This window comes from Trypanosoma conorhini, assembly GCF_003719485.1.
Source record: "Trypanosoma conorhini strain 025E chromosome Unknown Tco_14.4_contig_00549, whole genome shotgun sequence".
In the NCBI taxonomy this organism is placed as follows: Eukaryota; Euglenozoa; class Kinetoplastea; order Trypanosomatida; family Trypanosomatidae; genus Trypanosoma; species Trypanosoma conorhini.
The window spans coordinates 1-12,767 of NW_021704638.1; the positions used below are offsets into that span (position 1 = coordinate 1).

Consider the following 12,767-nt stretch of genomic DNA (forward strand, 5'->3'; position numbering starts at 1 on the left):
TTTTATTCATGCGCTGGATCGTAGCCCTCTAGTGGGCGAGTGGTGCTTGTTTACAGTCCTGTGCTGGCGGCGCCTCCCGCCTTGGTAACCTTCTTGTTCGCCACAAGACCGGTCTTGCCCCCCTTGGCGTAGTCCTCCCGACGGCGACCGCTGGACCTAAGGAACTGCTGGTACTGAGGAGAGTTGACGTCGTAGATCATGGTCTGCCTTTTACCGGGTATATACGTTTGTAGTTGTCTTTACTAGAGCCTCGCAAGTACAATTGGTGTGTGCACGGTTGGATTTTTGTGTAGTTCCCTTCTCATGCCACCGTGGGGGAAAGAGAGGAGGAAAAGGAACGGGAAAGGAAAAAAAAAACACACATCAAAAATCAACGGGTTCATTTTAATTATTCTTATTGCTATTCAAGTAGGAGGAAAAGTCAGCTACAACACCCATACACACACGCACACACGCAATTAGCACAACAGAAAAAGAAAGGAACGTGCCGCAGTAGTGAAATCTTCACAAATTCTCTCAAGGGCAGCCCGTGGCTTCTGTTTGTCCGTGCGAGTTGGTTTTTTTTTTAGGTAATTGAATGTGTGGCTTACTCGACAGTTGGTACATCTAGATGGCAGGTTATAACAAGTAACATCACGCTTGCTCCTGTTATTCTTGCTGCTGCCGTGCTTCCTTGGCCTCGTGTCGCGGTCGCTTCCTTGGCAACTCTCCATCGGTCTCAGTACTCGCAACCTGCTCCGGCAGAGGTGGTTCTGCCGCCTCCTCCAGACGTGGGCGTGGGGGGCCGTTTACCTCTGCCTTTATGGCCGTCAGCAGGTATCCACCCGCGGTGCTCATGTTTACGGTTGGATGTGAGCGGTTTGGCAGGACCTGGTGGTGTCGGTACCATGTCTCGGAAACGCAAATGTTCACACAATCGTTCCACAGCCGGGCGAAGACGCCCGAGAGGTCTTCCAGAAATTGGCTGAACACCACAATGTGACCGCCCAGTGCCAGAAAGGGCAGCAGTTCGTTAATGACGCCCTCAGAGTCCGCGTCGTTCACAATGATGAGTGAATCGGCCGGCCGTTCCTGTAACATGCGGCGTGCGTCAATCCCACGCAACCACTGCGAGGGGCCTTCAGTATCAACATTCCTTTTCCGCTTGCTGCTCTTGTTGAGATTGTCCTTCTCCGCTTTCGCCTCCTTTTTTCCGCCCTCCTGATCCTGCTCCTCTTCTGCGCTTTCCGTGCCAAGGAGGAAGGCATCATTGCGAGGGACGGCCTTCCAGAGCTCTCGGACGCGAGTGAGTCCCATGGCCTGCGCCGGAAATATGTTGGGCTGCGCGACTTTGTCCATCAGCTGCAGTATTATGCCGTCGTCCCCAAGGCGCGTGAGCAGCGCCGCCTCCAAGTGGCCATTTGACTTGTCGTACACGAGAACCCGACTGCCACTGTGCACGTCACTGTGGTGCAGGATTAGCGCCATGGTGTCGGCGCGGAGTCGTATCGCCCGCGTCTCCTCCGGCTCCACGTCCGAGGGGTTGATTGTCGGGAGGTGGACCTCCGCGACGCCGTCCGGGGTGACGCGTTCCACCTTGTACAGCGTGCCGTAGCGCTTCTTCTTCTTGCGAAGGTACTTCTCCTGCGAGTAGGCCGTCTTTGTGTGAAACGTCGAGCTCTTTTCCACCAGCGTGGACAGAAACGCATCCACTCCCTTCTCGTGCCGTAGCGTGGCGGCCTCCACGTTCGAAAGCATCTGATTTCGATTGTCATCCACGAGGTGCCGGTTGTCGCGTGCGTCGTCCACACGCTGCTGCAGGCTCGTGATGTCGAGGTCGGGGTAAGCGTTCGTCGGGAGAAACACGCGCTCTTTGGGGTCGTACCGGAGAACCTCGCCGAAGCGCAGGCCGGCGAGCTTCTCGAGCTGCACCACCCCGGAGCTGCCGAGGCGCAACTTGCTGCCCGCCTGCACCAACGCCATGCGTTTCAGACCGCCGCCGGTAATAACGACGTGATCGCCCAACGCAATGCGGCCGTCCGTCCGCGGCTGCGCCGCGTCGTCGTTGCCAGCCATGACGGACCACCACCCCCTTCAGGGTCAAGCCGCAACAATGAGGTCAAGAGAAGAGAGGATAAAAAAAAAAAATTGCGGCCACACAGAAAGGGGGCTGTCAAGGAGTACTTTATTCGTCGGTGTGTGGAGGGGGCAAAACACACACAGCAGCCGCCGAGTTGACACGTTTGTACGTTCCCCTCTACTGTTGTGCCCATTCCGCATACATCCCCGCAGCTTGCTTTTTTTTTTTGCTTTACGAGAGCAAGGCCTTTCGGCACGCAGCATGACACTCCGCCACGGCGTTAGCAAAGATGCGCTCGTCCAGGTCGTCCTCCACGTCGATCACGTCCTTCAGGGCGGCGTTTGCGAGTAGCAGCGTCGAGGCTGCTGACGACGACGACGACGACGCAGTCTCGGCCACTACCGCCGCCGCAGGTGGGTCACGAAAGCAGCGGCCGTCGACGCAGAGGACGGCGCCGAAGTGTCGCCGAATGAGTTTCTCATAGGCCCCACGCTCGCGGCAAATGGGGTTGTCAAGAAGGAGTGTTTCTTCCGTGTCGTTAGACAACGGCATCTCCCGCTGCAGAAAAAGGCAGCGGAGTTTGGGGAGCTGCGCCAAGGGCGCAAGCGCCGCCTCTGTGCTCAGCTGGTTGCCCTCCAAGAGGACCTCCTGCAGCAGCGAGCAGCGGTCAAGACCCGCCAGGTCTTCAAGTTCGTTCTCGGGGGCGGCGACGTGCGTGAGCGAGTCGGCGAGGAGGGCAATGCCCGCAAGGCTGGCGAGGCGGTTGCGCGACAGATCCACCCGCGTGAGTGCGCGACAATACGCAAACCCGTCGCCCAATGCTCGGAGACCGCGTGAGCGCAGCGAGAGCTGGAAGATCATCTCCACATCGTACTGCCGCGAGGCACGCAGGAGGCAACCCTCAGTCAGGCAACCGTCCTCCCCCGCGCCGCCATCCTCTGACGGCATGGCCCGCAACGACGAGACACGGGCCGTACTTCGATTAAAAGGAGGAGAGGTGGGAGAAAAGAACGCGAATAATATTCCCAACTCCGGTCAAATTCTAATGGTTGTGCAAACACCAAAGGCAGGAAGCCACTCTCCCTAGTGTCCCAATTTTACCTCTCCGTTATTCTGCAGCGTCGCGTTGTGCGCCACACACACACACACACAGTCTCTCCTTCTCCCTCTCCGCCTCTCTGTAACGAAATATTTCAGGCACACCGCCCCTCGACGTTGCATTGAAAAAGAAAGAAAGAAAAGGAGAGGGGGGGGGGAAGAGTGATTAGTTCAATCCATCTGATACGACAGCTCGCCGCTTGTTAACGTACTCTTTCAGTCTCTCCTCCTGGTAACGCCTGCGCAGCACAGTGGGCTTCATATGCCACGGTATTTCCACACTAAACTCGTCACACAGCAACTCCACTGATGCACGAAATGCCACGTTAGTCCGTAGTGCCTCCCGCTGCTCCAACGCTCGCATTGCCACAGCATGCACAGACGCGGTATAACCCATTTCCACCTCCACTGCCAGACGGGCGGCGTGCCCCAACTGGGTCATTGTCATTCCATCAACGTGGTGCTCCAACCAACCAAAACAAGTGACCGCCAGTTTTGAAGAAATAGGAACATCCAAGTCCACCGTGGCCTGAAGCAGCGTGAGGGCCTGCGACGTGTCCAGCCGCGTCTCACGCGTACACTGCTCCTCCAAGACCGCGAGGAGGCGCAATACGAGGGCATCGTCCTGAAGACCAAAGGCCGCGTGACACTGCAGCACGCGTATCAATGTACTGCGCCTGCACTGATCCACCATGGACAACACACGGGTCCCAATGGCGTCAAGGAGCGACTCCAGCGCCTCCGTGAGCTGCAGAGGAAGCACCGCGGAGAGGACCATCTCCATATCCTCCTGAGACATGACCTCCACAGATTCGCACAACAGCGGCATCATAAGAGGCTCATAGTGACAAAAGAGCTCCACATCCGAGGAAAGGGCCTTAAAGGCAACGCAGCGACTATGAGCATCTGCGTCGCGGCACGTCTGCTGAAAGACCCTACCAAAGTGAGTACGATCTTGCTTTACAAGATGCCAATACTTCAGTCGACTGATGCATTGTAGAAGTCTAGAAAATTCACTGGAGGTCATCTTGTCACACGCCGCGACCAATTCAGCAGCTATCTCCTCTGCAAGCCTGGACTGAGTTTGCCCAAGCCCCACAGCGTCCTTTTGTTCCACCAGTGCGCTCACAATCACCAACCGATCCGCCAAGGAGACGTAGCGCACCCTTACAGCCTGTAGAGCACGAGCGGCGGCCTGATGGTCATGGTCCACTCCATCTGTCCCTGGACCATCCTTCTCGCGCAATGGGGCCCGCTGGGAGGCGCTCTCAGCCAACAGCAAAGCCAGCGCCAGCACATTCCCCAACGGATACGACGCCGCTGCCGGCGACGATGTCGCAGCATTGCCTTCTGCTCTCAGCAATTTCCCAAAGAAACCGTCCGTTATCTCGAGCCTCACCGCATCATTCAGCAATTTATACTTTTGCAGGAGACGGCAGAGGGTCAGAAGAGCGTCCACGTCCGCCAAGAGCTCCGGTAGCACCGCGGACACAACGCGCCCCGCAATGGCTGTCCCAACCACATCCACAAGGGCATCAGGAAAAGTCGCCAAAAAACTGGAGAGTGAGTCCAGCGAGTCAATCCCTTCCAACACTAGAAGGTGGTCGCAGCAGCGTTCAACAAGCCGTCGTCGATGGGGTGGCGCGTTGGCTTCTGTCGCGGCATCCTCGTAGTTGAGGTACTTTTGCAGCACAACGAGCGCCACGTTGCGGTCCATCACCGTTGCATTTTCAACCTCCGCCTCAAGTCTGGCCAGCATGGAGACCAGCAGGTCCAGAGGAACAGACTCATGCCGTAGGGCAAGTGCAGACAAAAGTCGAGTGCACCATTGAAAGGTAAGTTTTGGCAAATGTGCCTCAATCACCATCCTGTTCACTGGCATAGGAAGATTTCTTGTCACCCGCAAAAAATCATTAAGATCCACGGAAAGGGCAATGTCGTACTTTTGAAGTTCCTTCATCACAACATCCTGCGCCGGCGGGTACTTTCGCGCAAGGTAAAAGAGTTCCACCTGCGTGAATTCATCCAGTTGATTCTGCAGCTGCAACATCAGATAGTCGGCGGCGGCAGGTGCCAAGAGAGTCAGGCGGTCCAATAAAAGCAAACCTATGTCCTTCGTGTGCGCAGAAGAGAGGTGTGCTAGGGAACGCAACAGCAATTTCTCAACCTCTGCCAGTTCCGCTAGGAGCTGCTCACGGTTGTCGGTTGCTGCTGCCGCCGCCGCCGCCACCGCCTCTTCCTCCTCCTCCCCCGCTGAGTGCGTGCCGCGAAGAGATTTGAGCACTCGCTGACTTCGCTCTTGCTTGGTAAGGAACCCCACAAGGAAGCGCACGGTGTTCGCCACCACAGACGACACAGAAGAAGGGGAAAAGGCCGTCGACAAGTCCTCGCCCAGCGCATTGATGCGGTGAAGAAACAGCCTGAGTGCCTGGGACACCAGGCGCAGATTTGTCAAGAGCAACGTGCGGGGCTCGCGGGATGTGGCCTTGGCGTGCACAAGGAACGCCGTGATGACAAAGTGGAGAACACGGCAGTCACACGTTGCGAGAAGGTACTCCAAAAGTTCCAGAGAAAGTGGCGCGTCCATCGCAATGTCAAGTTTGCAGCAAAAGACAAAGTGCCCTGGTGGAGGAAAATGTGCCTTGCCTCGTGTCTCACCAGTCAGCGCCTCTGCGCCCTCTATGATTCGCACGCGAGCAGTTAACTCCGACGCAAAAAAATCAGGCAACTTCACTCCTGCACGCAGCAAGGCAGAAAAGATCTCTTCAAGACGTTCGGGACTGGGACCTGCGGCCACGGTGGCCTCCGTGTCCCGCTCATGGGGCGGCGAAGCCTCGCCTTTGTCGTCGTCGGGTATCGCTTCGCCTACCAGCTTCTGCCTTCGGGAGAGATGCATCACGTGCTGGAGGTAGTCGTGGATCCACAGCGTCACCGCCTCACGGACGCGGTCCGTAGACGTGCGCCACTCCTCGCTCGCCAAGAGATAATTGACCGCGTGGATCACAAACACCGTGTACGCGTCCTCGCCGCTCGGCAACCCCTCAATGTAGCCCTGGCGCAACTTGAAGGGATCCAGCGTCTGCAGCTTGAGGAGCAGCTGCACCAACTCACCGTTGCGCACCCCGTGCGTGAGAGCCAAGGGTGCCAGCAACGCCACAAAACGTATCACCGAGGACGTCGATCGAGTGCCATTGTAGCGAATCATGCACTCCACCAAACTTCGGCGCCGCCCAACCTCAGGCAACAAAGGCAGTGCCTCTGACACGCATTGAAGGGTGCCGGTCATACTACTGCCGGATTCAAGGTCAAGTGCCTTTTCCGCCAGTGCCGCCACGGCCTCCGGCGCACGTATGTGAAACCCACAACTCGATAGTTTTTTGAACAACGTGAGGCGTTCCAGCGCTAACTTGGCTGAATCGGGTGGGGTGCTTCCGGCCCAATCCACCCGTTCCACCAACTGAGCCAGATACATCTGTACCACGTCTCTTTCTACACTCGTAGTCGAACTCAGCAAGCGGGTCACCAATGTCATCAAAATGCATTCCAATGCATCATTCAATACCAGACTTGAAGTCAATGATGGTGACGATGATGACGAGGACGTGGAACACCTCTCGGTGCCCAAGGCTACTGCCGTGAGGCGTTGCAGCGTCCCCCACCGAAGGTGAGCACCAGCACAACGAATAATGTGCACCGCGGCTTCCTCTGAGAGATGCTCAGTCGCCACGGCATCCAAACAGGCAAGACACCGGGCCTCTTTAAAGGAAGTAAAGCTAAAAAGCTGTGCTACAAGCACAGGGTCGTTGTCAGGGAGCGGGACTTCAGCAATAATCTTTGCCTCGAGCATCCGCGCCTCAGCCAAGCGAATATTTGACACCGTCTGCAGCAAGACAGGAAGCAGCTGCAGCTCGCTCCGTGTGTAACGCGCGGGATTTCTTCGTATGCGCAACAGATACGAGAGCATCTCCAGCCTGGAAGTCGGCGAACTAAAGGCAATGTTTTGCATGATAGCCGCACTTTCTTGCATGGAGGGGGAATTGGCAACCTCCGCCCGTGCGCCACACGGCCGTGGCAAGTGACTGGCAGAGTGGACATCGTTTGCAAGACTCAAGAGAGTCTCCTCACTCGTCACGTCCAACTTCCTTAGCAACAGAGCAGTGTGCCGCAGCAGTCGGCGCAGAATGGCGTTCACAATCACCGTGTCGCCTCCAGGAAGAAAGGCCTGACGGCGCTCTTCATCCACGATAAACAAAAGTGTCAGGCAAACATTCACAGCCACCTGCTCCTCCAGCTGAAACAGCTTCCTCAATTCGTCGCCACGCAACTGATGCAAAATGGCGAACATCACCGCTGGGGGGATTTTCAACAACGCCTTCTCAGCCTCGCCAAGAAATGGGCTTTCCACGCACGACAGACGATGCGCCCCGTAAGCGCAACTCGCGAGAATAGAAAGGGGCTGCGACTCCAACTTATCGCTACCATTGGCACGCTGAAGCAACGCTGCTATCCTGTTTGTGAACGCGTTCACTTGCCGCTGAAGCAGCAGATCCGTCCCCGCTTCAGCTTCTTCGCGTCGTCGTCCGCCCGCTGCTTCCGCGGCGGCGGCATCCAAGCGGCAGAGGAGCACCTCACACACAAAACTGCACACAAGCAGAGATTGCCCGCATGTGAGACTGCCTGAACACTTCTGCAGCCACTGCAAGACAGCCTCATCACACTCTAAAGATGACGGTGTATGCACAGATGCTGCCGTCAGCGTATTTGTGGCCTCGATCAACGAGAACGGCTGCGTGGCAGCCTGCTGGTGCGTGGCACACCAGTAAACAAGGGCGTCAAAGGCCTTCCTTTTCCGTTTTTTTCCTAACGCCGCGGCGCCATCCCCCTCCTCCACGCCAGGAGCTAAGGAAAATAGCGAGGCCGGTGGAAACGCTCTTTTGCCGCCACTCTTCTGCGCCTCCATGTGATTCAAAATAGGCGCGTAGCGCGAGCCACAGAGTACAAAGGGGATTTTCTTCACGGAAAGGCAGACAAAAAAAACGACGCAACATCGTCAATATCACATCAACCCGCCTTTTTTTTTTCTTTCTTTTTTTTTGTGTGTGTACGTGTGTGTCGCTTGCTCTCTTCCCCTTTTTGGCCCCCCTTCTTTTCCCGTCCCTCCACACCTAAACCACCCGTAAGGAAGTTGCCCTGTGTGTGCGGTGCTCCTCTTGCAAGAAGGAAGGTGAAAGACGTGGGAGGACGCAAAACACATCCCACCGCGCCGTACACGTTGCGTCCGCTGCCACCTCACTGGCAAAATGGGCTTCAAAGAAATTACATTGGCATCCACTTCACTGCCCTCTCGTCCTCCTCGCCTCGATTTTTAGCCGCTTACGTTTACAAGCACGATGCGCGTGTGTATGTGTAACAAAGGAAATAAAAAACAACAACAACAACAAATGTCGCCGGAAAAAAGTGTCTCACCCCCGCTGTACTGCCGCGTAGAGTTTGGCTCTCGATGCCGAGTGCCGATCTAAACGCAGCAGCACCGACTCCAACTCCTGCATAGTACACTTGCTCACATCCACCGCTTTTGAGGAGAATGGCGGGGCTCCACCCTCTGCCTCGTCACTGAGGTGCCTCTCTAACTCACCACTGACGGCAAACATCGCGATGCCGCTCTCACTGTAACGCGCAAGAGACGCCAGCTGCTGGAGGACCTTTTCCTCGTCATCACCGAAGCGATTCTGCGCCGCCATCTGAGGCACCAACTGTGCCAGGCCGCAGACCGAGCGGCTTCCACCGAGTATGGCACACACCAGATCGTAGGTGGCCAAAAGATGTTCTCGCTGTTGACGTCTAGTTACCAACGCCTGCTCCTTTGCGTCCAGCCCCATCATCTCCCTCCGCATTTGTGCGACGACGCCCAGCAGCTTCTCCTGCGACAGAGAAGCACGAAGCTCCTTTGATATCTGTGCCAACAGCTCCTCATCACTAACTCCGCCACTGTCATGCGCGTTCTCGTCACAAGTCGCCGGAGGAAGCACGTCGGAAGTTGGCCTTCCCGTCCCTGACTGAAAGTCATTGTTTTGAAACTGTTCCGTCGCTGGTGTCTCAGCTTCCAGCGCAATTTTCAAACAACTCCTTGCCTCCCGTCGCCAACCTTCGCTTTGGCCCCACCGTTTACGAAGGAACGCCTCCGCCTCCGAAACGGACGGCACAGTCGCACGAAGGAGTTTGAGCCTCACCACCACAATCTCTTTTGGAACCGTTGACGCCGGGCCCCTTGCCTCACCGACAGCTGTGAGAGGATGCTGCGCCGCGTCCCCGATTCGCTTTAAGGCCACAAGAATTTGCAGCCAGTCGCTGAACGCGGCTGCGGTCTCAATGATGTCGTCCAACCGAACCGTAAACCCACAGTACCGCACAAGGGCCTCAAGCCAGCGATCGTCCGCAGTTGCCGTGATACTTTGTTCAACCTGCGAAACCCCAATTTGCGCTTTTGTCGTCATTGTAACCAGAAACGTACCGTGCGCAATCGTGGCCAGGCGCTGAAAAGAAGACACGTGCCCCTCGCATGACGATGAACCCGTGGGCACGCTGCTTTCCTCCACGGCGTCCAGCGGACGGGCCCAAAGAATTTTGCCAAGGCTCATTGGGACAGGGGCATGCTGCGCCCTTGCCACGACGGCACCACGCTTGTTTTTGTCCCTAATGGTTCTCGTTGTGGCCTTTTTTGCACTTCTTTTGGGCGGCGGCATTGTTGTCTTTTGGGTACTCCGCGGCGGCATCACACACACACACGCATACACATATATATGTATAACTGTCTATCCCTCCGTGGACACGCCGATGTGTATGTGTGATAGCCAGCGAGTCAACACGAGAGCTCCCTGCTGAAGCTAACGGCGAAAAACAAGCAACGAAAGGGCAGCAGTGCGGTGTAACGAGACCTCGTTCCGAATCAGAGAAAGGACGTCGTGAATCCCACCTCCCACGCTCTCCCTGCGTCCAAGAGAAGATAAAAAACAAAGAGAAATAGAAATAGAAATAGAAAGACGGTGGATGTATGCAGCAGCAACATCAAAGAAGGAGGCAATCAAAAGAAGAAGAAAAGGGGAAAGTGCCTGGCGACGCAGTTCCCCCCCTTCCTCCTTCTCTCTCCCCTGCACCCCCAATTGCACGCGCATCTTTGCTCTCTCTCCAAAGAAATACCCGAGTACGTCTCCACTCCTCGCTTTACTCCCCTCCCTCTTCTTCTTTTGTCCTTGGCAACCGAGCCCTCGTGGAAGACTCGCTTGAGAAAAGAGGCAATCACCAACTCACACGAACCCTCCACAGACTCACGCAGCAACACGCACACGCACAAGAAAACATTTGCGGCCATAGCTGCTTACACACGACTGAGCTAAGAAGGAGACAAAGTCCACCGTGAGGGACCAAGCAAAGAAACGAGCGAAATACGAGAAAACAAATAAAACAAAAACAAAAGAACGTAGAGAGAGAAGCAAAACAAAACAATAAAAAAAAGTACAAAGCTTCTATGCAGACAAAAAGAGAAAGAGAGGGAGGGTGGGAATGAAGGAAAGGAAACCCCAGGGCTGGACGAGGTTCAAGACTTAAAGAGTTTCAAACGGGAATGATAAAAATGGAAAGAAAGGGTAGGAACGAAAATAAAAAAAAACATTTCACGTACACACAGTCACACACACGAGTAATAAAAATAAAGAGAAGCAGGTATGGACGGCTGATGATGATGATGACCATCACCTCTGCCTAAGCCGCCTTCTAGCACCTCCTCAGCGCCCCCTAGCTTCCTCCGTTCCCGCTGAGCGCAGTATGTATGTGCGTCTTTTTTTTTTTGCTTTGCTTCACCTACTTCCTTGGCTCTGTATTCCTTCCCAATAGCCAGTTTTGCTTCTTTTATATATTGTCTGGGTTGCTTTTTTTATTCTTCGTTCCTGGCATGTTTTTCCTTTTATATTTTCTTCTCTTTCCGTCAGTTGCGCTCAGCAGCACCTCGTGCACCTTTTCAAAAATAATACGATCTATACGACGTCATTCCACCCAACCACTATTTCGCCTGCCCCTCCTCTTTCTTATCCCATGTTACCAAAGGGAAACCAAATAAACATGCCGTTCTATATTGACTTACCTGTCTCTACAACAGAAGCTGCCCCCAAGCTTTTACGGGAGAGGTGGCACGGTGCTCTCGAGAGTCTGCTTCTTGGACACGCCCCGGGAGGCTTTCTTGACGCTCTTCTTCGGCTTTGTGCTCTTCTTCGGCTTTGTGCTCTTCTTCGGCTTTGTGCTCCTCTTCGGCTTCGTGCTCCTCTTCGGCTTTGTGCTCCTCTTCTTCGCCGCTGCCTTCTTCAGAAGCTTACGGGCCTTGCTGCTCTTCCTCTTCTTCTTTGAAAGTTTCACCGCCGCCTCAACACGCTTATTGAAGTCCTTTACCTTCTTCGTGGCACGCCAAAGCTCACCCGCTTTCTGCATGTGTCGCTTCCCCTTGACGCTTCCGCTCTTCCTCAGAGCATTATAGAAGCGCACATAGAGAGTCAGAGGTCGTGTGGCCTTGCTGCGGCTCACCAGCACCTTTGCGCCCTTGTGCTTTTTCGGCGCCACAACACCTTTCGCGGCAACCACACTTTTCTTTCCCTTCACGAGGAAGGGAGACGAAACATTTTTTCCGCTCCCACTGGGCTTCAGCACCTTCGCCACAGGGAGGCTGGAAAGAACCTTTCGCTTGGGGTTTAGCGACGGGGCGAGTAGGACGCTCTTACCGATCTTGCTGCTGACGGCGGCCCGCCTTGCTGCAACTGCCAGAACTTGGGTAAAGCGCATCATTTTTTATTATTCCTTTTCCTCCTTTTGTTGTTAATTGGGTCAGAATGACGAAACCGCCAGATTGCTTTATACTCCCTATGTCTCGTAGGCCCCCCGAGCACGCGCCCAAGAAAATAAAAGTAATTTCAAAAAGCAACAAGAGGTGTATATAAACAATACAACTAGACGGAAAACAGCAACAAGGCACTCAAGGCTAAAATATTGCACAGTGAGAAAAGAAGTCTCTCCGATGATATTAGAGACGTTTTTGTTGTCACACATACTCGTTTGCAGCTGTACCGTTGGAACGCAGCTGACGCCAAGCCAGATGTCGTATGGCACGAGCACACTGACACAGTGCCACACAGAGCCTCTGTAGGCAGAAATCTTCAGGAAAATGCCCTCAGCAACTTCTACCACCCTTGCATCACAACATCTCCAAGAAGCAAAGGAACAATACAAATGGAAAAGCAGCACAATCTCGTTACACCCTCCTCTTCTGCGGTTGTTGCCGTTGCTGCAGCACCTGCGGGTGCTGCCGTTGTTGTTGCAGCTGCTGCTGCTGCTTCCACAGCTTTGCCACCGCAGCGAGCCTTTCCTTGTTGGGTAACTGGCTGTACTTGGGCAGGTTGGCCTTCACAAACTGCGCGTACTTCGACGGGGCACGCTTCGGTTTCTCTTCACCCTTCGCGCCTGCCTTGGGCTTCTTGACGCGCTTCAGCGACGGCATGGCCTTGGCACGCTTCTCCAGTGCAGCACGCTCAGCAGGGGCAAGCGCCTTGTAGAGCTTCGAGGTCATTTT

At 55.0% G+C, this 12,767-nt stretch overlaps 6 protein-coding genes across 6 annotated transcripts, besides 8 other annotated features; all 6 read right to left on the minus strand.

Annotated features, from left to right (window-relative positions):
• The first annotated feature begins 315 nt into the window (after positions 1 to 315).
• Positions 316 to 351: a sequence feature (A-rich).
• A 76-nt stretch (positions 352 to 427) lies between these two features.
• Positions 428 to 457: a microsatellite.
• Positions 458 to 648: 191 nt separating this feature from the next.
• Positions 649 to 2,055, minus strand: Tco025E_07275 (tRNA (adenine-N(1)-)-methyltransferase non-catalytic subunit; the record flags this gene model as incomplete). Its single annotated transcript, XM_029374141.1, has 1 exon — positions 649 to 2,055. One exon carries the CDS (start codon positions 2,053 to 2,055, stop codon positions 649 to 651), a length of 1,407 nt encoding a protein of 468 aa, XP_029225741.1.
• Positions 2,056 to 2,290: 235 nt separating this feature from the next.
• Positions 2,291 to 3,007, minus strand: Tco025E_07276 (putative leucine-rich repeat protein (LRRP); the record flags this gene model as incomplete). Its single annotated transcript, XM_029374142.1, has 1 exon — positions 2,291 to 3,007. The coding sequence occupies one exon, from the start codon at positions 3,005 to 3,007 to the stop codon at positions 2,291 to 2,293; it is 717 nt and encodes a 238-aa protein (XP_029225742.1).
• A 186-nt stretch (positions 3,008 to 3,193) lies between these two features.
• Positions 3,194 to 3,211: a microsatellite.
• A 112-nt stretch (positions 3,212 to 3,323) lies between these two features.
• Positions 3,324 to 8,117, minus strand: Tco025E_07277 (uncharacterized protein; the record flags this gene model as incomplete). Its single annotated transcript, XM_029374143.1, has 1 exon — positions 3,324 to 8,117. One exon carries the CDS (start codon positions 8,115 to 8,117, stop codon positions 3,324 to 3,326), a length of 4,794 nt encoding a protein of 1,597 aa, XP_029225743.1.
• Positions 8,118 to 8,228: 111 nt separating this feature from the next.
• Positions 8,229 to 8,252: a microsatellite.
• A 326-nt stretch (positions 8,253 to 8,578) lies between these two features.
• Positions 8,579 to 8,598: a microsatellite.
• Positions 8,599 to 8,619: 21 nt separating this feature from the next.
• Positions 8,620 to 9,900, minus strand: Tco025E_07278 (uncharacterized protein; the record flags this gene model as incomplete). Its single annotated transcript, XM_029374144.1, has 1 exon — positions 8,620 to 9,900. One exon carries the CDS (start codon positions 9,898 to 9,900, stop codon positions 8,620 to 8,622), a length of 1,281 nt encoding a protein of 426 aa, XP_029225744.1.
• A 30-nt stretch (positions 9,901 to 9,930) lies between these two features.
• Positions 9,931 to 9,952: a microsatellite.
• A 200-nt stretch (positions 9,953 to 10,152) lies between these two features.
• Positions 10,153 to 10,198: a sequence feature (GA-rich).
• A 261-nt stretch (positions 10,199 to 10,459) lies between these two features.
• Positions 10,460 to 10,507: a microsatellite.
• Positions 10,508 to 11,326: 819 nt separating this feature from the next.
• On the minus strand, positions 11,327 to 11,983 carry Tco025E_07279 (uncharacterized protein; the record flags this gene model as incomplete). The annotated part of the gene is made up of 1 exon (XM_029374145.1): positions 11,327 to 11,983. One exon carries the CDS (start codon positions 11,981 to 11,983, stop codon positions 11,327 to 11,329), a length of 657 nt encoding a protein of 218 aa, XP_029225745.1.
• A 466-nt stretch (positions 11,984 to 12,449) lies between these two features.
• On the minus strand, positions 12,450 to 12,767 carry Tco025E_07280 (kinetoplast DNA-associated protein; the record flags this gene model as incomplete). The annotated part of the gene is made up of 1 exon (XM_029374146.1): positions 12,450 to 12,767. A coding segment is annotated over one exon (318 nt), but the record flags the coding sequence as incomplete, so codon positions are not given.